The sequence below is a fragment of the Hylobates moloch genome, unplaced genomic scaffold (genome assembly GCF_009828535.3).
Source record: "Hylobates moloch isolate HMO894 unplaced genomic scaffold, HMol_V3 SCAFFOLD_2, whole genome shotgun sequence".
Taxonomy (NCBI): domain Eukaryota; kingdom Metazoa; phylum Chordata; class Mammalia; order Primates; family Hylobatidae; genus Hylobates; species Hylobates moloch.
The window spans coordinates 119,861,221-119,885,761 of record NW_026652277.1 but is presented as its reverse complement, the minus strand read 5'-3'; the positions used below and the strand labels follow the sequence as shown (position 1 = coordinate 119,885,761).

General features: G+C 32.6%; 1 protein-coding gene across 5 annotated transcripts in view; it reads right to left on the bottom strand.

Annotated features, from left to right (window-relative positions):
- The window catches only part of GRIK2 (glutamate ionotropic receptor kainate type subunit 2), a 671,651-nt gene that overhangs the window by 8,776 nt on the left and 638,334 nt on the right, over positions 1-24,541 (bottom strand). For all 5 annotated transcript variants that reach the window (XM_058435428.1, XM_032155777.2, XM_058435430.1 and 2 more), the window contains 2 exons: positions 24,165-24,390; positions 4,106-4,356 (listed from right to left, as the gene is read on the bottom strand). In XM_058435428.1, the coding sequence (XP_058291411.1) occupies positions 4,106-4,356; positions 24,165-24,390 (477 nt within the window). The remainder of the gene's footprint in view (positions 1-4,105; positions 4,357-24,164; positions 24,391-24,541) is intronic.

Sequence of the window (24,541 nt, the reverse complement as noted above, 5' to 3'; positions counted from 1 at the left end):
TTATGTATGTCTGTTAAAAGCAGACATATTCAAATATTTAAGAAATGCATAATTTTAAACATTAATAATCCATGTAATAAAAAGTTTAATAAAAATTAAAATTATGATATCTTATAATTCTTGCTTACAAAGCCAACATATTATAAATATTACCAGAGCAAACAAAATTCAGTACATTAAGCAGCTTGTTATAGCCAGAAGTCTTAGAAGAGGGAAACAAGACCTTTCAATCAAATCCACACACCCAAAATGTGATAATTGTCTCAGATATACAATAGTTTCTTGGACTGCTTTCTCAGTGAAACTTCAGCAGAAATATCTTTAAAATCAAAGAAGAGGTAAGGCAAAAAGAAAAATAATTATAAAATGCATGTGTTGATTAGTTACCTTTTCAGACACATTCAGATGAGAAAAGTTTTTGAGTATTTTAAAAGTTTGAATAAATAAAAAGCAATGTGTCCTTGATGCATTAATATTCATATCACAATTAAAGCCATTTTTTATAAAAATTATGATACACCATCTTGTGGTTATCTAAAAGGAATGCAATTTCCATTTTTAAAATGCTTTAAGGCCCACATATTTCAGCTTTATTTTCTGTTTTTATTTTTAACCTGCCCTCATTTAAAAATGTGAAGCCTTTGCATATTAACCTTAATTATCCAACAACTTATGAGAAAGCCTATCATTATCAAGAGTGATTTGTTTTCACTAGTATTTACAATATGTATTATAAAAGGCATTTTCTTTTCACCCATAAATTAATATATTATATTATAATTTTATCACCATTAAAAGTAAGACTTAATATGGAAAGGTATTCATTATTTATAAATTTTATTCACAAAGTTCACATTCAACTAAACTTCATGTATATTATATCTGACATATCTGACAAACTAGTCACCAATACATTCGTGCTTTCCTTCAAAGGGCAAAACACAATTCATTGTAGATTTATTTATCAATAAATATTTATTGAGTAAATAATTGATATCACAAATGTTTACCTTATTTTTGAAATATAAGACATCTAGGTTAAAGACACAATTATGATAAGTAAAAGTAAACTGAATTTCTGTATGTTCTCAAACGTATGATAAAATCTAGGACTATCTTATGGCTAATTTTAATAAATTAAGTAATGTGTTAAACAGCCATATAGATCATATAGACCAACCTAAATTTTCTTAAGAAAAATGAAGAACTGAGCCCAAGAACCTAATTTATCAGAATAAATAAAATGAATCCTTTCTATTAAATCCATAATTATTTAATTTACCGTTTTGAATTATATAGAAAAATAATTTGTTTCTTTATGATACTTTTCTTAAAAAGTTACTGCAATCAACTTCATTCTTAATTTAAATGATAGGTAGATAGGTAGGTAGGTAAATAGAGAAATAGATAGGTAGATAGATATTATGCCACCAGGCACTAATTGAGGCCTTGGAGATACAAACAAAAAATACTAGGTATTTGTCCTAACGGCAAGAATAATTTAATATGTGAAAAGGCACCCATACACAGAAGCCAACAAGTAAGAATACAATACTGTTAATGGGATAATGGAGATGTGCTTAGGGGTTCACAGAGTGAAGATATCTAGACTTAATGCTGGGAATGGTTTGAAATGGGCAAAATACCTTCCCAGCTTTCTCAAAAGGAGATACATGTTTTTAGATTATGACAGTACCTGAAATAAACTAAGTAAAAAGATGAGATATATGAGTCACTTTTTTTTTCATTGCAATAGGAAATGAAAACCTACTTCCACTTCTTAGAAACAAGCTATGCTCTGTGCCCAAACCCGTTATATCTTTTGATTAGGGAAAGCTTTCTGGACAAGTTAGTGTCTCGTTTTAAATACCTAATATAAAATGTTTGTGAGCGTTTGCAAGGTAGAATAATAGACAAGATTTACTCCAGTCAAAAGGAAGAGTACAATCTTGGGAAATTGAGAGTTAAAATGTAGTGTGGCTGTAGTAAAGGTGCAAATTGGAGAGGAGCAAAAGATAAAGCTACAGCAGTAGACAGGGACAGGTGTGAAAGGGTCTCATCTGCTAACCTAAGGAATTTGGATTTCTTTGTGGCAGCTATGTGGAAACAGTGTGCAAAGCATTGCGGAGTGACTATAATGTTCATGTAATATCCACTCAGTTATTTCTTTCTAGTGCAATGTTAATGCTTCATTGTTTCCGTTTGAAAAGGTACATTAATTTTATTTTTCTAATTTTTAGAGGATCATATAGATCCACACAATGTCAAGAGATTTCGGTAATATCTGAAAAATTCAACTAAACGTGTTCATAATAACAATGAAGCATAATACATTACAAAATTAAATCCTCACATCCTTTGTTTTTGTTTTAACCAAATACTTGTAAAACAAAACTGCACTAAAGATACAGCCTAAATAAATCAAATGAATGGGACACATAGAGGTAAGTACAATAGAATACCACATATCATCAAGAGACTAATTCATTTTACTTTAATACTGAGCTATAACTTAAAGAAAATTATTACATATGGATTATTTGAGGTTCCAAGTAGAAAACCCATATTTATTCTATGATTTTCATTCTTAATGAGTTCATATTTCTTCTTTGGTTAGCTCTTTAGATTTAGTTTCAAAGTTCATTTTGACACTTTAAAAATGATTATAACATAAAAAGTGTACTTAGACACACAAATGCAACCAATATTTGAGTTAGCCAAGCAAGCACAAATAACAACCTGAATGTTTTGTGAAAACAAATCATGTTATTTTCTGAATTATTCAAAAACTTTAATTGGTTATTTTAGTCATAGACAAAATGGGGTTATAAAAATATACATTTATGATAACATTCCTCAGTGTCAAGTACTGTAATCAAGCAAAAATGTACAAATACTGTATCCAAAATTCTGATTCCAGGAAGGATAAATAATTATGACATAAGTTATTAGAGATAAAGGAGAATTTTTATTTTCAAAAATATTTCTAAAAGTACAAACACTTCAAAGAATATTAGAAAAAATATTTACCTGGTATTCCTATATGACGTTATTTTCAAAATACCTCTTTTCTGCTCTTTGTATTTACCAATAAAAGTTCATAAACCTCTTAAATATTAAAGATTATATCATCTCACTCTGCCACAGTGGTTAAAGTTAAGTCTAAAATATTGTGAGTTTCATCAAAAACAAAAGAGATGTTTACATACAAAAGATTAAATAATGTACTAGAAGACTTTAAACTGTTGGTTTCATCATATCCATAGCAATAAATTTGCATACAAAAAGTATCATGTAGCATCTCAACGAGTTATTTTCCTAGTCTTCATCGTATCTATAGAAATGAGGAAATTATAGCACTAGAAATATAGAATCTGAATGAGGTGACAAACTTTTCAAGGATAATACAAAAAACATTTATACAAATGACTGCATTCAAATACAAAATACAGCAATAGCCTCAATATTTTTGAAGTTTATACATATTTTTAGAAGGACTCTGGTACAAAAAAACAAAGAACTGATTAAGAATACTATTAAATGGCAGAAAGAAACTATACTATTTTCACACACTCATTAATGTAGAAAATTAACTGTAATTTCTCCAGTGAAAGCTAACATCTTTCTTAAACTAGAGATTTATTGGACTAAAGCTATTCAGATAAAAACTTGCTCTCTAACTTGAAACTGTTAACCCATATTGTATATAAAACTTCATTTTTAATCTGCAGAGTATTTTTTCTTTCATATTACAGTTTCTAATTTTTACTCAATTAACTGTATCTCATCACTAAACCACAATGAAATTGAAACAACAGAAGTTTATTTTTTAAGTCGGTAATAAGAGTAGAAATAGCTATTTTTCCTGAAGCTGGCTACAATTAAACATATTAAAATTAAATAAAAAATCATAAAGGTGACCATGAGTCTTTTTGTGAAATTTCACAAAATATAATATTTTGTTCTGTAATGAATGACATAAGACAATTCAGAGCAATAGTTCTAAGCATTATTATTAGTTGGTAACATAAAAACTCTTTTGGTTTGTGTTTTATTATAACAACAAAAATTGTTTTAAATTTAAACTGCAAAAAGTAACATTTACCTTTTCCAATTGAGCGTTTTTTTTGGATTTGTATAAAAATTCTCCCACGGCCACAAAAACTGAAAGCACCAAGCCGGCTGCCAGAACAATGAAGATGCCACCAATATTCTGAACCCCCAGGGCACTGGCCTCTTTGCTCTCCTCTTCTGGGCAACCATTACCCCTCCACCATTTCTCCTTCATCATATGCAGCTTGCCTTCCTCTTGCAGCTGAAGAATTGCTATGGTAATTTTGTCTCGATATGGAGAACCTAAGAAAGGAGAGGTTATCTTAAGTATTTCAAGGAACCTGAAATTTCATAATTAAAGGTTAGCAAGATGAGAGGAGGGCAGAGATTTTTCGAAATGCTTCAAAGTGTGCCAGTGTTTTTTCAGAAGAGAAAAACAACTGGAAAAAAGACATAGACATTTAACAAGATCATTAAAATGGATAGCCTTGCTAGATATTGAGGAATTAAATGAATTTTGTTTTAAGAAAGAATATGTCTCCCAAAAGGTGGACTCAGCTTACAGCATTGTAAAATAGCAAGGAAGAATCCACAAAGGAAAATGGATAGAGTGCAAAGATGTTTCATTCCTATCTACAATTTATTCTACACTGAAACCAGAGTAGAATAGACCAGCCAATTTTCTGGTCTGTTTTTAGACCAGAAAAGTTGTGAAAAAATGGTGTTTCCCAAGATTAAATGCAGTAATTTAAGAGAATAATTACTAATAAGCTGTATTCAATGATATCTTTTACTTAGCAGATAATGGGCAGTCACTAGTATCTGTTATGTGATGTGCATAACAGAAGTCACAGGTTGTATGGACTTAGATAATTTAAAAATCATTATGGCAATTTAATTTATAAATCAAGGGGCATACAGCCTGGTATTGTAAACATTTGGGGCGTTGTTCCTTTATCAGTTCATTTTTTAGGAGACAATGTTTTATTTTTTTTTTCCAGTGGAGGCAACAATATAAATAAAATGTATTGTTTATGCTAATGGAGGTACATACTCATCTGCATTAGATATTACATGATAAGTAATATCTGCTAATTCATTGACCAGAAACATATAAAAATATTGAAGCACATGCATTTTTCTACATCTGTTCCAAGGGATTGGTTTTATTGCTTTCCCCCACCCAGAAATAGCCTGCTTCTAAAGTGTAATCTGTTTCCTAAGCACTATACTGCACATTCCATTTTTTGTGTACAAATTCACCCATAGTGTTTTCCTGCTTCCAGAAAAATATTAAACATTTCAGCTTGTATTCAACATTGCCTGTAATTTTGTTTTGATTTAAATGTTTCCACATCTATACATCTCTTTTAGTGAGAGTAGGCAATGTAAAAGTAGAAAGATGAGAACCATAGAATGTAAGTAACCTGTTGAAAAAGTTGGACAAACGAAGATCTACCGAACCCAACTGAAGAGTTGTTTAACATCATCTTTTCTCTACTTAGAAGCTGTAGAAGTTTATGGCTCCTCTACATTTTTTACAGCCTTCCTAAATAGGGGCATTGCCCATTCCTATAATTAGAACTCAAATATTTTATTTTCATTATGCAATAATTCTTAAGTATATTAGGGGAATTTCTGCTTCTCAGTTTCTCCCCTGTGCTCTTCTTAAAATACTAATCTAACACGAATGTGTAGTGTAAATTCTGCCCCTTAACCACTTCAGATTTCAGTATATTAGCCCAGCTTACACTACTTTCTGTCTTGATCACTCACTGAGCATTCAGCCTAGGTTCCCTGGTATTATTATTTACCTGTTGAGATATGGCCTATTTTCCTAAATACATTACAAGCTTTTTGTATGGAGGCTATCTATTATCTGTCTGTCTGTCCAATCAGTCCATCCATCCATTTATCCATCCATCTGTCCATCTAACAGATATAGAAAGATGCATGTGCTTCATTATTTTTATATGTTTCTGGTGAACAAATTAACAAAAATATCACTTACGTAATATCTAATGCAGATGAATATCTACATCCATTAGCATAAACCCTAAAGAACACTAAAGAAACATCCATCCATCTGAATTCTCAATCATTTTTCAAATCATAGGCTCTCAGCAAATGTTTGCATATTCTGAGGAGCATAATAACTGATTAAAAGCATTTTAACATAATGTAAGAGCAATAACATGGTGCTTGAGTCTCTGTGATATGTAATAAAACACCATAAACTAAGGTCGTTTTGCTTGACTATTCAGTATTTATTAATTTGCTATATCTAGCATGGTGCCAGTTGAAAGACCAATTTTATTCTGATAATCATATATTTTCCCTGCAAAATAAATGCTTACTTAATGGGGAAGAGTATCTCCATTTTAAGCAGAATGATAGTTTATCAAATGTCTTTGAATTAGAAACAGTATATGCAACAAACCTTGTGTTGATAGTGTTTGCGAAAATGGCCACACCTGGTTAACAAAAAGTTGTAATTTCTTTTCTTTGTGTGTGTGTGTGTGTGTGTGTGTGTGTGTGTGTGTGTGTGTGTGTTTGTTGTTGCTGTTGCTGTTTGTCTTTGTAGACTGAGTCTCACTCTTTCACCCAGGCTGGAGTACAGTGGTGGGATCTCGGCTCACTGAAACCTCTGCCTCCCAGGCTCAAGTGATTCTCCTGCCTCAGCATCCCGAGTAGCTGGGATGACAGGCGCCCGCCTCCCCATCTGTATTTTTAGTACAGACAGGGTTTCACCATGTTGCCCAGCTGGTCTTGACCTCCTGAGCTCAAGCAATCCACCTGCCCTGTAAAATGCTAGGATTACAGGCATGAGCCAAGGTGCCCAGACTGTAATTTCTTTTATATAAATATAATTATAAGAAAGATTTGTGAAGGGTGATTACTTGGAAAGTAGGCTTTCAAATATAGAAAATTCTTAATCCACTTAAGTATTTATTTTGTGAGAGCTCATTTCTCACTTTGAGAACTATTGAAAGAATATAATATTATTGCCAACTTACTATATGCACCAACTGCTTTGAGATGTCTATTCCAGTATCTTCAAACACTATATTCTCCATTACATTCTCAAGAACAAAATAAGACACAAATAAGCAAAAGCAACTTACTTTTCAGCAAGTGAGACACCTCTTGACTTTTTGCCAGCTGAACTTCCTATTTCCAGCATTGATTGTGAATGTACAAATTTCCCATTGCTAGCAAACCTCAGCACACTTTCTTTTATGAACATGGGAATGTTTAAATGATATTTGATTTGAAGCAAATGTACAACGTTAATGGGCTTCTTATTAAGGTTTTAAACAAGATGAAATAATATAGGGAATATAATAAATACCAATAAATCAGTGACATGTTTCACTTGTCCTTCCATCATTGATCTAGTTTAAGTATTTTTCAAAAGCACAAGTAATTAAAAATGAATTATTACTTATTTGATACATAATTTGATGCTCCTTTGGAAGTATTTCTACAAATATGCTAGTTGAAGTCAAATGTGGACTGAAATTTCAGCTAGATGAAAAATCTCAAGGACACACTGAGACCAAAGAACGAAAGAATCTTCCATTCTCCCTGTGACACGAACAACCATGCACTTAGCTCTAATGAAGTGAACACTCATTAATTATGTAGATAGAGACAGTTACTCCCAAGTCCAAACTCCCACATCAATCTGTATGTTGGCAAAGAAAGAACTGATGTTACTGAATGTCAACTGAGAGCAGCTCAGGAGTCACACTGTAAGGTCACCTTCAAGAAATATGTATATGTTTTCAAAAGGCCTCTAACTTTAATTAGAAAACACTAAGGAAATTATAAATGTGTCTATTAGAACATGCATCCTGGTAACTTAGAGTCAATTTTCAAACTGTTAGGAGGACAGACAACCATAAATGAATGGAGGAAGGTAGACAAAAATATCTGGAAAACTGCAACACTCAAAATAGACAGATGGCCTTCAGTTTCAGTTTTACTAAAACCTTGTGAGACTATATGGTCACAAGGTGACCATATATTTTCATTTTTTTGTTGGATCATATGAAATATTTTGTCTAAAATTCACACATTTAAAACATTGACAAATAAATTAGTTTAAAAAATCCAGGATAAACCAAACACTTTTAAAGCCAAATTAGGCCTTGAATCTTCATTTCAATCTCTAATCTTTGGTTCCTTTTATATCCCTGCTCTCAGTGGGACTTTCTGATAATTTAAACAAGTTCTCCATATTCACAGTAAGGAATTGTTATGTTTGTAAATTATCTTTTTACAAGTTGCCAAAAGATCCCTTTTACCAAGTAAAAAAAGTCCTAGCTTGCAGAGAGTGGAAGGAAGGAAGGAAGAAAGGAAGGAAGGAAGGAAGGAAGGAAGGAAGAAAGGAAGGAAGGAAGGAAGGAAGGAAGGAAGGAAGGAAGGAAGGAAGGAAGGGAGGGAGGGAGGGAAGCAGGCAGTCACAGTGCATACATTTATTACATAGTGAAACCTCTTCATATGTCAGATGTATAAGACCTGATGCTCCAAATGAGCCCCCAAAGGAGGTATAGAGGCAGTTTCAAGTGACATACAATGACAGCGTATGGATGGGCACATAAAAACTACAAATATATCTATCCAGAATTTCCTCAACAATAGTTATTGTCTCTAAATGTCCCTTTTACGTTAAACTTCAATCAAATATTTTTATGTAATATTGTGATTTCATGACAATCTCTCCCAAGACATAGATTAGAACTCCTTAAGAGATTATACTGTGATTGTTATAAACAGTGAACACAAATCTCACCAAATATTTCAGAGCTAATTTGCTGGGTTTATTAAATTGAGTTATTCTTATCTTTCTTCTTTTTTTCCTTCCTTCCTTCCTTCCCTCCCTCCCTCCTTTTCTCCCTTTTCCCTCCTTTCCTCCTTTTCTCCCTCCCTACTTTTTCATTCCTCTGTCTTCCCTTTCCTTTTTCTTCTTTTTTTTTTTTGTTTGCCTTTCCTGTACTCTCTTTTTATTTCTTATTCTGTTTTTTTTAGACCAAGTTTTGCTCTTGTCGCCCAGGCTGGAGTGCAATGGTGCCATCTCGGCTCACTGCAACTTCCACCTCCCAGTTTCAAGTGATTCTCCTACCTCAGCCTCCGAAGTAGCTGGGGTTACAGGGACCCCACACCCAGCTAATTTTTGTATTTTTAGTAGAGACGGGGTTTCACCATGTTGGCCAGGATGGTCTCAATCTCTTGACCTCGTGAACTGCCTGCCTTGGCCTCCCAAAGTGCTGGGATTACATGCCTGAGGCACCGTGCCAGGGGCCCTGTATTCTTTTGCCTGTATTGTTTTGTTCCCTTCCCCTTCCTTCTCTAACTTCCACTTCCCTCCCATGCTCTTCTCTCCCCTCCCCCTCTATCATTCTTTCCCTTCCCCCTTTTTTCCTTCTTCCTTTCTTTCCTCTCTATCATTCTAGGAACCTTACTTGTAGAATGAAATGTGCATATAGTTCTAAATACTTAATTTTAAAGTTTAAGTCTATTATATACAATATATTGATTTACTTCTTCTATTGCTCCTTTACTACCCTGTACAAACTCTCAATTTTACATGCTAACATTTTTCTCTTTATCTTATTTCATTACGTCTAGATAATATAGAACTAATAAAGTAAATGCAGTCAGCATTTCTTTTAATTCTGAGGGAGGCTTATTGATTGATAAATAACTTTTCTCCAAAAGTTGCACAGCAAATTGTCCAATAATGCATATACTGAAATCACAGTATCCTATATTTAAAAATATATCCTGAAATCAATGTATCTTATATTTAACATGCTGAAATTGCATTATCTTACATTCTGGAAACCTCTCATTCAGCCTTTCAAACGTTTCTTTACTTTCAAATCAAGCTTCTGTATGCTTTAATCAATTACAAGGGTCAAAAACAAAATCATTCTTGCTTTTTATAATATATCTCCTCCTAAAACTCATTACAACAATATTTCCCAAACTGGCTATTCCCACATGCACTTCTGTTTTTGGTAAATGTACATCTGTTTGATTTTTAAAGGATTACTTGTACAAGTAATCTTGAATAACACTACATATCAAATATATCTTGTGCAAATTCACATTATACATTAGCAAAATAAAGGCTTCCATCTATCTATTAAAGGAAAGAACAGAAAAAATTAAATAAAACTTGTTTATAATGTTTAAATTTATTGTTGGGAAAGAATTTTTCCCTCTTGCTTATTAATGTCCCCATAAATTCTTTTCTTTTAAATTCAATTTGTACTGCTTTAGAAACAATAATTACTATTAATATTTATTGTAAAGTAAGATAACCTTAGATAACAAATACTATTGTTATTACATGTGTTCCCTCTGTCGAAAATATGTTGCCCCTTCATTAGATTTTTCTGTCTGACCCTATGTACTCTACTTTCTCCCTTTGAACTTACCTATTGTGAACTCACAGCTTATCAATTTGTATTTTTTGTAGGTTCCCTTTTTCATCTATTGCTCCATATGCTTCATAAGAATTCACAGCACACTGCTTGTATTAAAACACATTTCCACAACTGGCTTTGAAGTCTATTTGCAAGACAATTTTGTGGGACAAGAGTTATAAGAACTATTTAAATATAGCTGTATACTAAAATTGATGAAACCAATGTTTGAAAAAAATAATAAAAATATGCTTTCTGTTCTTCCTTAATAGAACCCAAATCCTTCATACATTTTGCTAAAAGTCTAAAGGGCTTACTGGGTATTGCTTTTTTTTATATGACATATCCTCTCTGGCCACATCCTAAAGGACATTTGTTTCTTTTATTTTATATTTATTAGTTATTCAGATATTGTAATTATATTATGTGCTGTATATGACCTAGCATTAGGTAGTGGTTTGGTACTAGTTTCTCACTTTGGGTCTGGGAAAATATTTTTATGAAGTAGACTACTAATAATATTACATTTCTTCTAGTTTGTCATTACTCCAATACATTACGTCTTTTTTGTTACAGCTATTCTAACTAGTGTGAGGAGATATGTCATTGTGGTTTTAATTTGCATTTCCCCAATGATTAACAATGGTGAACTTTTTTCATATATCTGTTAGCCATTTGTATGTTTTCTTTTAAGAAATGTCTATTCAGGTCCCTTACTCACTTAAATGATTTTTTCTTGCTATTCAGTTGTCTGAGTTCTTAATATAGTTTTAACACCTTACTGGGTGTGTGGCTTGCAAATATTTTCTCACAACCTCTAGGTTGTCTCTTCACACTATTATTTTTTTTCCTTCCTTTGCAGAGCTTTTAGTTTGATGTAATCCCATTTGTCTATTTTTGCTTTTGTTGCCTGCAATTTTGGGTTCAAATCTAAAAAAATATTGCCCAAATGAATGTTGTATAGTTTTTGCGCTATGTTTTCTTCTAGTACTTCTACAATTTCTGACCTTACTTTTAATTCTTTAATGCATTTTGATTTGATTTTTGTATGTGGTGTGAGAAAAAGACCAAATTACATCTTCTGCTTGTGGATATCCAGTTTTCTCAATGCCGTTGATTGAAGAACTATTTTTTTTCCATTGGGTGTTCTTGATAGTTTTGACAATTGACCATACATGTGTGGGTTCATTTCTGCACTGTCCATACAGTTCCATTGGTCAATGTGTCTATTTTTGGGGGAAGGGGGGCAGTACCATGCTATTTTGATTACTATTGATTTGCAGTGTAATTTGAAATCAGATATTGTGATGCCTCTAGCTTTATTTTATTTTGCTCATTATTGCCTTAAGTATTAGGCCTTTTTGTGATTTTACATAATCTATAGGATTGCTTTTCTATTTTTTATGAGAAATTACTTTGGAAGTTTAAGAGAGTTTGCATTAAAACTGTAGATAGCTTTGGGTAGGAAGAATTTTTTTTTTTCTTTGAGATAGAGTCTTGCTCTGCCACCCAGGCTGGGGTGCATTGGCATGATCTTGGCTCACTGCAACCTCTGTCTCCTGGGTTAAAGCAATTCTCCTGCCTCAGCCTCCTGAGTAGCTGGGATTACAGGCTTGCACCACCATGCCCGGCTAATTTTTTGTATTTTTAGTAGAGATGGGGTTTCACCATGTTGGCCAGGCTGGTCTCGAACTCCTGACCTTGTGATCCACCCACCTCGGCCTCCCAAAGTGCTGAGATTACAGGTATGAGCCACCGAACCTGGCCAGGAAGAAAATTTTTAACAATATTAATTCTTCCAATCTATGAACATAGATATCTTTCTACTTATTGTGTCTTCAATCTCTTTCAGTAATGCTTTAGAGCTTTCAGTTTAATGCCTTCTTTTTCTTTCTGATTTTGTTTGAGTTGCCTCTCTTTTTGCCCTTAGTCTAGTAAAAGGTTTGTCTATTTTGTTTTTTTTTTTTAAAGAAGTGACTATTGGCTTTTTTTCCTATGGTTTTTCTATTCTCTGTTTGATGTATTTCTGTTCTGATCTTTATTATTTACTTACGCTAACTTTAGGGTTTAGGTTGTTCTTCCTTTTCTAGCTTCTTGAGGCATAATGTCAGGCTATTTGGAATCTTTGTTCTGTTTAAGTAGAGGCATTTGTTGCTATAAATTTCCCTCATAGAACTGCTTTTGCCGCATTCTGTAGGTTTTGATATATTGTGTTTCTATTGTCATTTGTTTCAATATATTTTTTAGTACTCCTTTTGATTTTTTATTTGACCTACTAGTTGTTCAGGAGCATGTTGTTTAATTTCTACATACTTGTTAATTTTCCAAGATTTCTCTTGTTACTGATTTCCAGTTTCATGCTGTTGTGGTCAGAAACAATACCACATATAATTTCAACCTTCTTGAATTTGTTAAGATTTGTTTCATGGCCTAAATTATGCCCTGTCTTGGAGAATGTTACATGTACAGTTGAGAAGAAAGCATATTCTACTGCTCTTGAATGGAAAGTTCTATATATGTTTGTTAGGTTCATTCCATATAAAGTTTTATTAGTCCATTTGCGCACTGCTATAAAGAACTACCTGAGACTGGGAAATTTATGAAGAAAAGAGTTTTAATTGACTCATAGTTCTGAAGGCTTAACAGGAAGCATGACTGGGAGGCCTCAGGAAACTTACAATCATGGAAGAAGGCTAAGGGGAAGCAAGGACCTTCTTCACATGGTGGCAGTGGATATGGGTTGTGGGGAGAAGTGTCACACTTTTAAACCATCAGATATTGTGAGCACTCACTCACTATCACAAGAATAGCATGGGGAAAATCTGCCCCCGTGATCCAATTAATTCCCACCAGGTCCCTCCCTTAAATGTGGGGATTACAATTCTACATTATATTTGGGTGGGGACAGAGCCAAACAATATCAAAAGTGCAGTTCAAGCCCAGTATTTTCTGTTAATTTGCTGTCTGGTTGATTTATCTATTAATAAAAGTGGGGTATTTGTGCCTTCTACAATTATTTTAATTTCTTCTTTCAGTCCATTAATATTTGCTTTATATATTCAGGTGAATCAATATTTGGTGCATATATGTTTACAATCATTATGTCCTCTTGATTTATCTACTCCTTTTTCATTAAATAATGACTTCTTTGTCTCCTATAAATGTTTTTAACTTGAACTCTAAGTATAGCCATCCCTGCTGACTTTTGGTTACCATGTGCATGGAATACCTTTTCCATCACTTCACTTTCAGCTATGAATACTCTTAAAGCTAAAAAGAATCTCTTATATGCAACACATAATTTGATCTTTTTAAAAATACATGCAGCCACTGTATGTATTTTGATGGAAGAATTAATTTACATTCGAGATTATTATTGATAGGTAACAACTTACTCTTGCAATTTTTATTCATTGATTTTTAAATAAAGCATTATTTTAATTTGCATTTCTTTTATGACATATGATATGGAGCATCTTGTCATATGCTCTCTTGGTATTTGTGTATTTCCTTTGATGAGGTGTCTGTTAAGATCTTTGGACCACTTTTTAGTGGAGTTGTTTATTATGACTGTGTTTTAAAAGTTCTTTGCACTTTTAGCTAAGTATTTATTAGGTATGTCTTTAGTAAATTTTTTTTATTCTCTTGATACCAGATGATTTTTAACCTCTCTTCTCTCATTTCTACGTGAACAGTGTCATTTATAGTTGGCTAAATTCTTCCATGGCCCTGATATCTTGTACCTCATCTTATCCTCTAAATCTAGAAGAAATGAACAAAATGGATTTGAGATGCTCTCACTATCATTTTCCTTTTCTACGTACACCTTTTCAAAACTGAAAGAGAAGAGAGAGAAGAAAAAGGTAGCAAAAGTAAAAGAAGAGTTATCATTCTTACTCCTGTTATCAAATAGAAGTAATCTTTTTTGCTTACCTTTCCTGAAGACTAATTTATTATATTTACATCTGTCACATAATTCTGTAAAACATTACCCTGTTTATTTGTAAAAACTTGCTAAATTTTATATATTCTTTGTTACACTGAAAACTCTAGGAGGACAGGGGTCATGGTCATATTGATCACTATTATATACTTAGGATTTCACAGCTATGCTAAGTAATATTTATGTACTTAACAATTAATAGTGAGACAGTAGGGGTAAAAATTGATTCATATATGGCCCTTGCCATTAGGATAGTCATATTATCATCTTAATGGAGAAAAAGGTACTTTAAAAATTGTAATATTATATATCAAATACTATATAGGAATATCTGAAAATGTGCTATGGTTCCAAAAGAGAGAGATCCTATATATCTCTGTGGCAGCCTAGGAAAAGTGTGTAAAGAGATGAAAAGGTCAGCATAAGAAATTTATCTAGATGAGAGAATTCAACCAGAAAATTGGAGGAAGAGTGAAAAAAGGTCAACCCAGGCAGAGGGAAACCCAACTTGTTTGTATTGTTATCAGGTTAGATGTAGGGAAGAGAGGATAAATTCAGAAAGGAAATGATATGGTTTGGCTCTGAGTCCCCACCCAAATCTCATCTTGAATTGTACTCCCATAATTCCCATGTATTGTGGGAGGGAGCCAGTGGGAGACAATTGAATCATGTGGGTGGTTCCCCATACTGATCTCATGGTAGTGAATAAGTCTCACAAGATCTGATGGTTTTATCAGGAGTTTCTGCTTTTGCATTTTTCTCATTTTTCTCTTGCTGCCAGCATGTAATAAGTGTCTTTCACCTCCCGCCATAAATCTGAGGCCTCCCCAGTCATGTGGAACTGTAAGTCCAATTAAACCTCTTTTTATCCCATCTTGGATATGTCTTTATCAGCAGCATGAAAACAGACTAATACAGGAATCTTGAGATAGGTAAAAGAAAGGGATTGCATGACATTGTTAGGAATTAGTATTTCATCTGATAGCTCGAGAGCACCACTAGAACATTCTCAGCAAGGTAGTGATTGAACAGATATGCAATGCGAAAAGATTATTAGGTATCAGAAAGATTGGTTCATTTTTATCTGACACCATTTTGTGATTAAGATGTTATGGATTGATATATTTGTAAAGATGAAATTACTCTTTTTGTATCTTTATCATTTTTGCTTATGAATTTCTTATACTTCTATAAAACTAAGGCCTTTCAATGGTATTCCTCTGTATGAGTCCGTTTTCATACGCTGATAAAGACATACCTGAGACTGTGAAGAAAAATAGGCTTAATGGCCTCACAGCCCTGTGTGGTTGGGGAGGCTTCACAATCACAGAGGAAGGTGAAAGGCACATTTTACATGGTGGTGGCAAGAGAGAATGTGAAAGAAGTAAAAGTGAAAACTCCTTATAAAACCATCAGATCAGGATATGGAGAAAAGGAAACCCTTGCATACTGTTGGTGGGAATGTGAATTAGTGCAATCATCATGGGAAACAGTGTGGAGGCTCCTCAGAAAACTAAAAGTAAAATTAGCATATGATCCATCAATTTTACTTCTATGTATTTACTCAAAAGATTTGAAATCAGTTTGTCAAAGAGATGTCCACATTCCGTTACTCATTGCAGCACTTTTCACAATAGCCAATTTATAGGATCAACCTTATATTTATAATGGACCAGAGAATAAACAAAATGCAGTACATATACACACAATGGAATACTATTCATCCCTAAAAAATAATGAAATTCTGTCATTTGTGCAACCTAGATGAAACAAGAGAATATTATGCTAAATGAAAGAAGCCAGGCACAGAAAGACAGATGGCACATATTCTCACTGGCATGCGGGATCTAACACATTTGAATTGATAGAAACAGAAAGCAGAGGCTGGAGGGTTGAGAGAAATGGGGAGATGATGCACAAAGGGTAAAAAATCTCAGACAAGAGGAATAGGGTCTTTTTTAATCTATTGCACAACATGGTGAATATAATTAGTAACAGTGTACTGTACATTTCAAAAATTCTAATAGAGTAAATTTCAAATGTTCACACCATAAAAAGATAAGTATCTGAGGTGATTGATATGCTAATTAGTTTAATTTAATCATACCTTATTGTATTCATAAATCACAATGTCGCTTTTACGTCATAAATATATACATTATAAATGTTTAGTTTACAATAACTTTTTAAAATAATATAAATGCATTCTACTTGAAGAAATGTTTATAGAATATGCAGGAAAATATTCAGGTACCTAAGATCATAAAGGGAGATGCTTATATATGGCATATAAAATGTATCAATGAAGAATTCAACTATAGAGTATATGTATTAGACAGTTGCCTTTTATTAATATTCTGTATATCCTCTAACTTGTGAAAAAGAAAATGTTATCAACCTGTAATGAAACAGCCAACTATTTTTACTGGTTCTGACATATTTCATATACATTAGTTAAAAATTACTGGTGAAATAGATTTGCTGTCATATTTCTTGAGTATTAAACCATGAAATTCTGACACTAAGTATGAAAATAGAAATAATTTTATCCTATAAACCCTACCTTTCTTATGATTTTGCCATCAGCAATCATTAAAATAGTGTTAGGAATGGTTATGTCAGCAATGATTTCCTTACTATTATGCTTTTTTCCAAATCGAATGTAAAATTCCAAGGAAAGAATTATAAGAGTTGGACCATTTTATATTAAATCATTATCCTGATTAATCATTAAGAACCCTAAAATTGGAAGAAAAAAAAATTTTTTTTCAAGACAGTGAACTACCCATCCTTTAAGTATTGCTTAAGTCCCTTTTGCAATTCGATCTGTCTGCTTTTGTCTCACTAAGCTCCACCTATCTAAGTCCCTGCACTAATAACAGGCATTTGTTTATGTCCAATATTGCATTTTTCTCTATTTTATATCAAATTTCTTTTTCCATATCTGTCTTCTAAAAAAGAAAGATGATTTATGTTTCTATTTTATGTTCATTATTTTACAGAGCTAAGCAGGATAGAGTAATGAAATTCTTGTAGATTGGTCAAATGTAAAGAAAATATACAGGCCTTTAGAGATGATTTTTCTCCTAGTAAATTTTGAGCTCTGTTTACTAAAATGATTGTTTACTAAACATGTCTTTAGCGATGATACTTCTCCTAATACATTTTGAGCTCTATTACTAAAAGTTCAAGACATGTTTGGAAATGGAAAACCATTTTGCTTGTCTAGATAATGCCTTATGATAGGAGTTTTCTTAACTTTATACAGTAGATATCAATCACTTTCTTCCCACAAAATGATAGTTATCTAATTACAATATACTGATTGGCTGATGGTAAAATCCCAGGTAGGTTTCATTAGAAACAGGTTTCCAGCTGGTTAACAATGAGTCATACTAATACTCTGCTTTCTCGGCTATATATTTAATATCCCTTAACATATAAAAACAAGACAGTTCTAAGAATGTATAAATAGAGACCACCAACATATTCTTTCAATTATTAGAGAACATTTCTTCAAAACACTTTTTATTTTTTTAATTTTCTATAACCTTAGAAATGATCAAAACATTTCTTTAAAATTCTTTATGCTACCTCTTCTGATTCAAGTACTATAAATATAATATGCTCAATCTTTATCACAATCCAGTTATGTGAACATGGTTATATCTATTTATACAGGAGGACACTAAGCGTAATAGGGACTCAGTAACTTCATCAGGTTTCATCCAGGTGAAACTAAAATTTGCACACAAGTCATCTGACTACAAAGGCCAAAGACTCCATGAATATGTCTGTCACATAAGGGTCAGCAAATGCAAAGCATTTGGGTTTGGTATTTAGAACAAACATTTGACCAGCTTTTTTCTAATAAGAGTGACTCGTTGATCTTACCTACCTCTGCTAACCCAAGGACAACTATCTGACATAGTCTGACAGTCTGTGGCTAACTAATCTAAAGTAAAATTTGAAGCCATGGTCTTGGACTAATCAGTAAATGAATTAAATGATCCAATCTTTGTGTATAAAATCTGTCAGAACTCTGTTTTATGAGAATTATCCATTTCCACATTATTTGGGTACCATTTGGTCAACATTTACAATATTAATCATGGCTGTTCACAGTGGTGCTCACAATTCATCAAATTCCCTCTTGAAGCCTCCTAGATTGTAGCATGCAGCCTGTTAATGATGTCTGTGGAGCAGGCATAACTTATTGAGATTCTTATGTTTTCAGTGACATATAATCTAGACTTAACAAATATGCCAGGAATGTACAGCTTGAACAGGTGTAATTTGAGTTTCTTTGTTTAATTCAGTCTCTGAAAATTATTAGATCTAGATTTAGCCCTGCAAAATCACTTCAAATATTAAAATTGTGCTGCTTATGCAAAGGGAAAATAGAATGCATTTTAATGGAAGGGTTGACCTGCAGAAAGATGAATAATTTGCATCAATTTTTGTGCATTATGTTAAACTAATGAAGACAAATGTATTCATTTATTTCAGTAAAGCTGAAAAACTGAAGGCTGGCAATTTTATGCATCTATAATGATGAATACTACAGTACTTATTATATGATAAATTGAGAATTTTAGAAATGGATGGTGAATAAAACAGGGAACAACATTCTTCTCATACTGATTTCTATTTTTACAAACATTGGTAGCTGCCTCAAACAAACAACATACCTCCATGGTACCAATTCTACATCTCTTACCTCACCAAATAATGAGAAATTAAAAAATAAAGAGTGAATCTTATGCATTTAACATTAGAAAATAGAAGTAAAAAAAGGAAATTTCATTTTGTTTATATGTCAAAGTAGTGCACTTCTACCATAAAAACTCAATAATATAACCTATTGTTACATTTTTTACTTCAGGCTAATTATGGGTAAGCACGTTATAATTTGATAAAAGTTACTTGAGGATTATTAATAGCACTACTGCTTTTTGATATTCATAGATAATATTGTTTCAAAGCATTAGCTTGTAAAGATAACATTAAAGTCAATTACTAAATAAAATATACCCTAATATTTCTAATTAAATCAGTAAATATGAGAGAAATAAAATGTATATAACAGCTTTGTGTATGGCTAAAATTATTTTTAAATTTAATCTTCATATTAAAGGGCATTGTAAATATGTCCACTTTATCTTTACATTCTTCATGTATAGTGTGTATTTCAGTAATTCTCTATTATACGACTAATTTATTTTGGATTTTGTTCACAGAAATAGTTACTGACTGTTAAATAATTATACACTCACTGACTGGAATTCACTATTGATTTAATCCCACAAGTAAAATAGAAACAACTGAAATTATAGAAAATTACATTATCAATAATATGCACAAATATGAGCACAATTCCCACCATCCCTTTTTCAGCTGCCACATACATTGCTTGTTATTAAAGTTGTGAGGAACTAATAAATGAAAGAAAGAGGTCACTAACTCATTACTAAGCATAGAAATCATCTTAATGAGACCCTTCAGTCATTTTATAATATTTCTACCAAACTGCACAAAGCAAAGCAAAATAATAACAACTGGCCCTAATGGAATTTTTTCTAGACTGCTGCTTTCCTACCAGCTCACAGACTGCTGAGTCTGCCTAGTCCTCAAAGTGCAATATGCACTCAACATTTGAAAAAGAGAAACCAAGAAGGCTTTTAAGTACAGGCAGTCAGGAGAGAAGCAATGCAGCTAAAAATGCCATTAAGGAGAAGAAATGTTCCCAGTTCAGATAAATAGATTATCACCTATGGTAAAATAAGAGACAAGACGGCACCTGCTCACACAATTTAGACGTTCCTTAATGAAACTACTATGATTTTGCTCCTTGCTTTTAACTCACTCTGAGCTTTTAAAAATATTGTTTTGAATGAAATAAGAAGTTCAGTTAACTTACCGAGTGAGGTCTCCTGCAACTTCAAAAATCTACCATACAGTAAATGCCACATTAAAATAAAGTTGCTGCAGTCAGGAAAACTATGAAAGGAATTTAATGTCAATCCAAACTTAATTAAACCTGCTTAAGCTTATTTAGCATTTACTTTCACATCATTGTTGATTGCTCCACTAAGGTATTTTTGTGTAAACAGAGCTTCCTTAATAAAATAGTTTATTCTGAGTCATTCAGCGATCTCACAGCACACTTTGGGCAGGAATGATCACACTCAGAGTGATGAATGGTGATGGTGAGGCCCCTAAATCAATCAGTTAGAAGGAGGCATGGCAGGCTAAGAAGATAATATATGAATTTGGGGGAGAATGGGGCAGGGGGGGATATATGCACAATTTTTAATTTTTTTTCTGATTTCCCACTCGAAAAGACTCATAATATTTCCCATTTTAATCACCTCATCAAACCACATAGGTTTTCTTGAAAATATCTCAAAATCTGAGCAACAATAAAAACAAAGAAAAGGAAGTTCCTCTCTTTGATCACATATAGGATATTACTAAAGGTGAAATTTTCACTATGGATTATAGCTCCTGAATATATAAATTTAAAAGCCTGGGGAACTTCTGGAAGTAATCTGAATTTTTCAGAACCTTAGCCCATATTGCTCTGCTTTGAATATAGCTATTCTCATTAACTCTTGCTGAGAAAGAGCAAGAACCTCAAGGAATATTTTTCACACCTTAATGAATTCCTTTTTTTTTGTTTATAATTAAGTACAATTTTTAAAATAAGTAAATATATTAACACACTACTATCATTTTCAGTGTGCTTCAGCAATGGTAACATAAAAGGCAAATGCTAATTTGCCAGCTGAGAAATGCAGATTATGATAGTGGCTGAAACAATGAACAGCAAAAGAGAGACAAATATCTCTGCCCTTATCCAGACAATGGAAACCAGGAGAGAGTGATAGCAATATATGAGTCTCATCCAGACGATGCAAACCCGGAGAAAATCGTAGCAATATATGAGTCTCACTCCTTTCAGCAATGATACTAAAAAATGTGTTTATTTATTTCAGCTCTTCCCAAATGAAACTATAGGATAATGGGAGCCTAACAAACCACTGCTTCCACCTCTCATAACTACTTTAAGAGTCTGCCTGATTTTTTGAATGTATTCTAGTACATCAGCTAACCATATTTCTCCATGTAGTCTAGCCTAATTTAGACTAAACTCTGAGAATCTATCAAGCACATTATTTGCCAAATTATTTAGCATTTAAATGGACCTGGGATATACAGTCCTCTTCTTTTACTAGTTTAAAAAATTAAAGTTAGAGGCCATAAATTTCAAGTTACTTGTCCAAGAGCACAGTAGTGACAAGAATAAGTTCAGCATATGAGTGTGCAGAATACTGCACGATGATATTCATAGCACATTATCAGCCTCTTCTTTTAAGAGTATATGATTTTTCCTAGAAAAAAACATATTTCAAAAATTATCAGAGAAGTTGTGCATCACAAATTCCAAATAACTGGTGCAGTAACTCATGAAGTTTCTAGGTTCAGCATGCATTTCTTATTGAGGGAAAGAACCATAACTGAGCTAACTATGCAGAATGCCAAGATTTGAGCACTCCCATCACACAGAGCTAGGGCAATAAACCAAAGCCTTACTGGTGATAAAGGTATAATTTAACACATTTTTGAGAAGTAAAAAATGTTTCTCAGCAATATAATTGTGAAAATGCAATCATTTTAATACATTTATTGTATATTAAAATTAATTGCCCAATTTTGAATTTGTACATAATATTGGAATAACAGGGACAAAGCTTGAGGAAGCCTTTCCCTGGTGCAGGTAATAAAGGGGGTATATTTTCTGGGGAGAATTTAAAAACAGTGGCATCCAGTATCATTATGCACTGGGAAGTCTAAAACATGTAAAATATAAAATATTCCTCCTCCAAAATATCTTTTGTTGGTCTAAATTCTAAACAATTATTGTTGAGTTTTAACAACTGAGCTTTTATTGACTTTCAAATTAGCAAATATTTATATTTAATTCTTTAATAAGCATTGTATTCTACCTGGAACTAAAATTGGAAAATTCCAATTATACCATTAACCCCTCAATTATGTGGACTCAGCTACACTTGCCTATTTTGGGAGTAAGAACTCAAGTTTGTTTTTTTTCATTTCTATAATGACTACACAATTATTCTTTGTTATGACTCTACTACATAAATGCAAGAATCAGTATCTCAAAATTTTGTCAAAACTAATTCAAGCTTTTTATAAACCATAATACATTTCAGATGATTTTCCAAATGTAATATTATTTAATATTAAATGTTTTGGTAGAAAATTCATGGACTTCCTAGACATTTCAGAGTTGCCAGAAATCAACGATCAGTTTTAACCAAGTCATTGACAAATTTGCAAAAATTAAGGTCCAAAACATGTATAGTGTTATTAGTTACTACTGTGATAAATCATGAATATGTTTTCCTCTTTCTTTCAAAAAGTACATTGACGTAATTAAAATATGCTATTACTTTTTTCCCTCTGTACAATTAGTTTCCTGTTGCTACTCTAAAATATTACCATCAACTTAGTGATGTAAAACAATACAAAATTTATTATCTCACAGTTCTAGATGTCAGAAGTCCTAAAAGTGATGTCTCTGAAGGACTGTATTTCTTCTAAAGGTCACTTGGCATTTGGCTCATGGCTCCTTCTTACATCTTCAATACCAACAAATAATATCTACAAATCTCTCTCCTCTCTCTTCTTTCTCTTTCTCTCACATCCCTGTCATAATCACATCGTAACTATGACTCGACCCTACACTCTCCCTTTTACAAGGGCTCTTGTGATTACATTGGACGCATCTGGTTAATCCAGGAAAATCTCCTCATCTCAAGATCCTTAACTTAATCGCATTTGCAAAGTATCTTTTGCTATGATACATATTCAAAGTATATGCTATATTCAAAGTATATTGCTATAAAGTGACATATTCAAAGGTTATGGGGATTAAGACATGGACATCTCTGGGAAGCCATTATTCTGTCCACTACATGTACACATGTACTGTAATGTTTTATATATATACATATGTGTGTGTGTGTGTGTGTGTTTATTTACTTACGGCACCATCTTATACATATTAATACATGTTTGTATATCTATAATCAAGAGTTTTATTATGGTTTTCTGGAAATTACAATTAATTATCTTATTTGATTATTTTGACTAAAAATGATTTGCCATATGAAAGAAGGGGGATGTTAAAAATAATCCTTAGTGTTAAATATTCTAGATATGTCATTGGTAAATAGTCTGCTATTTCTACCTTCTTTTAAGTAAAACAATTCTAATAATATTCATGAGAGCCATTTATGCCTCACTTATTTTAGTTAACTCTCTAAGTCAAATACTATATTTGTAAGCCACAAATTTAAAAAAGTAAATTGTTACAAAAACTTTAGTGTACTCATAAAACATTTTTTGAATTTAAGATTGAAAAGAGAAGGTTAGCTGGGTTATACTGTGCGTTTTTCAACACTGATACAGTAAAAATATCTACTGATCATTTTGATAGAAATTATTTTTTCCTATTTTTGACTTTTCTATTTAGAAGAATATGTCCAAATTGATAACCTGCTTTTATACAATCACAGAGGGGTAGCAGGATGCATTTGGTAAAAACAAAATTCCTAATGGCATATGTGAACATACTGTTTTTCCCCTGTCTTACAGCAACTCAGATTAATGAACAAAGAACAAAGAGCTGACATAAAACCTACCCATGGGAGTGCCAACGCCATAACCTTTAGAGTCTATAAGGCCGCCAATCTGTGTCAGGTTACAGTTCCGCTGGGTAACAAACTCGATGGTTGTTGACTCCATTAGGAAAGCATAATCAGAGGTAAGGACTCGCTGGATTCCTTCTTCATTACTTTTGACCAACACTGACTGCCTTCTGCTACTCATAAAGGCCCACATTTTGTCATACGTGGAGATTTTTGATTTCTGAAGAAAATAAATATAAGTTGGTTACGAGAAAGGTATTCCTTAGTTTCCATGTGCTCCTATAATGCTTAGACACAATGAACTACATTTACTTTACTTATACCACCTTAAACAATATAATTTTTAAGGGATATCCCTTATATGTGTATGT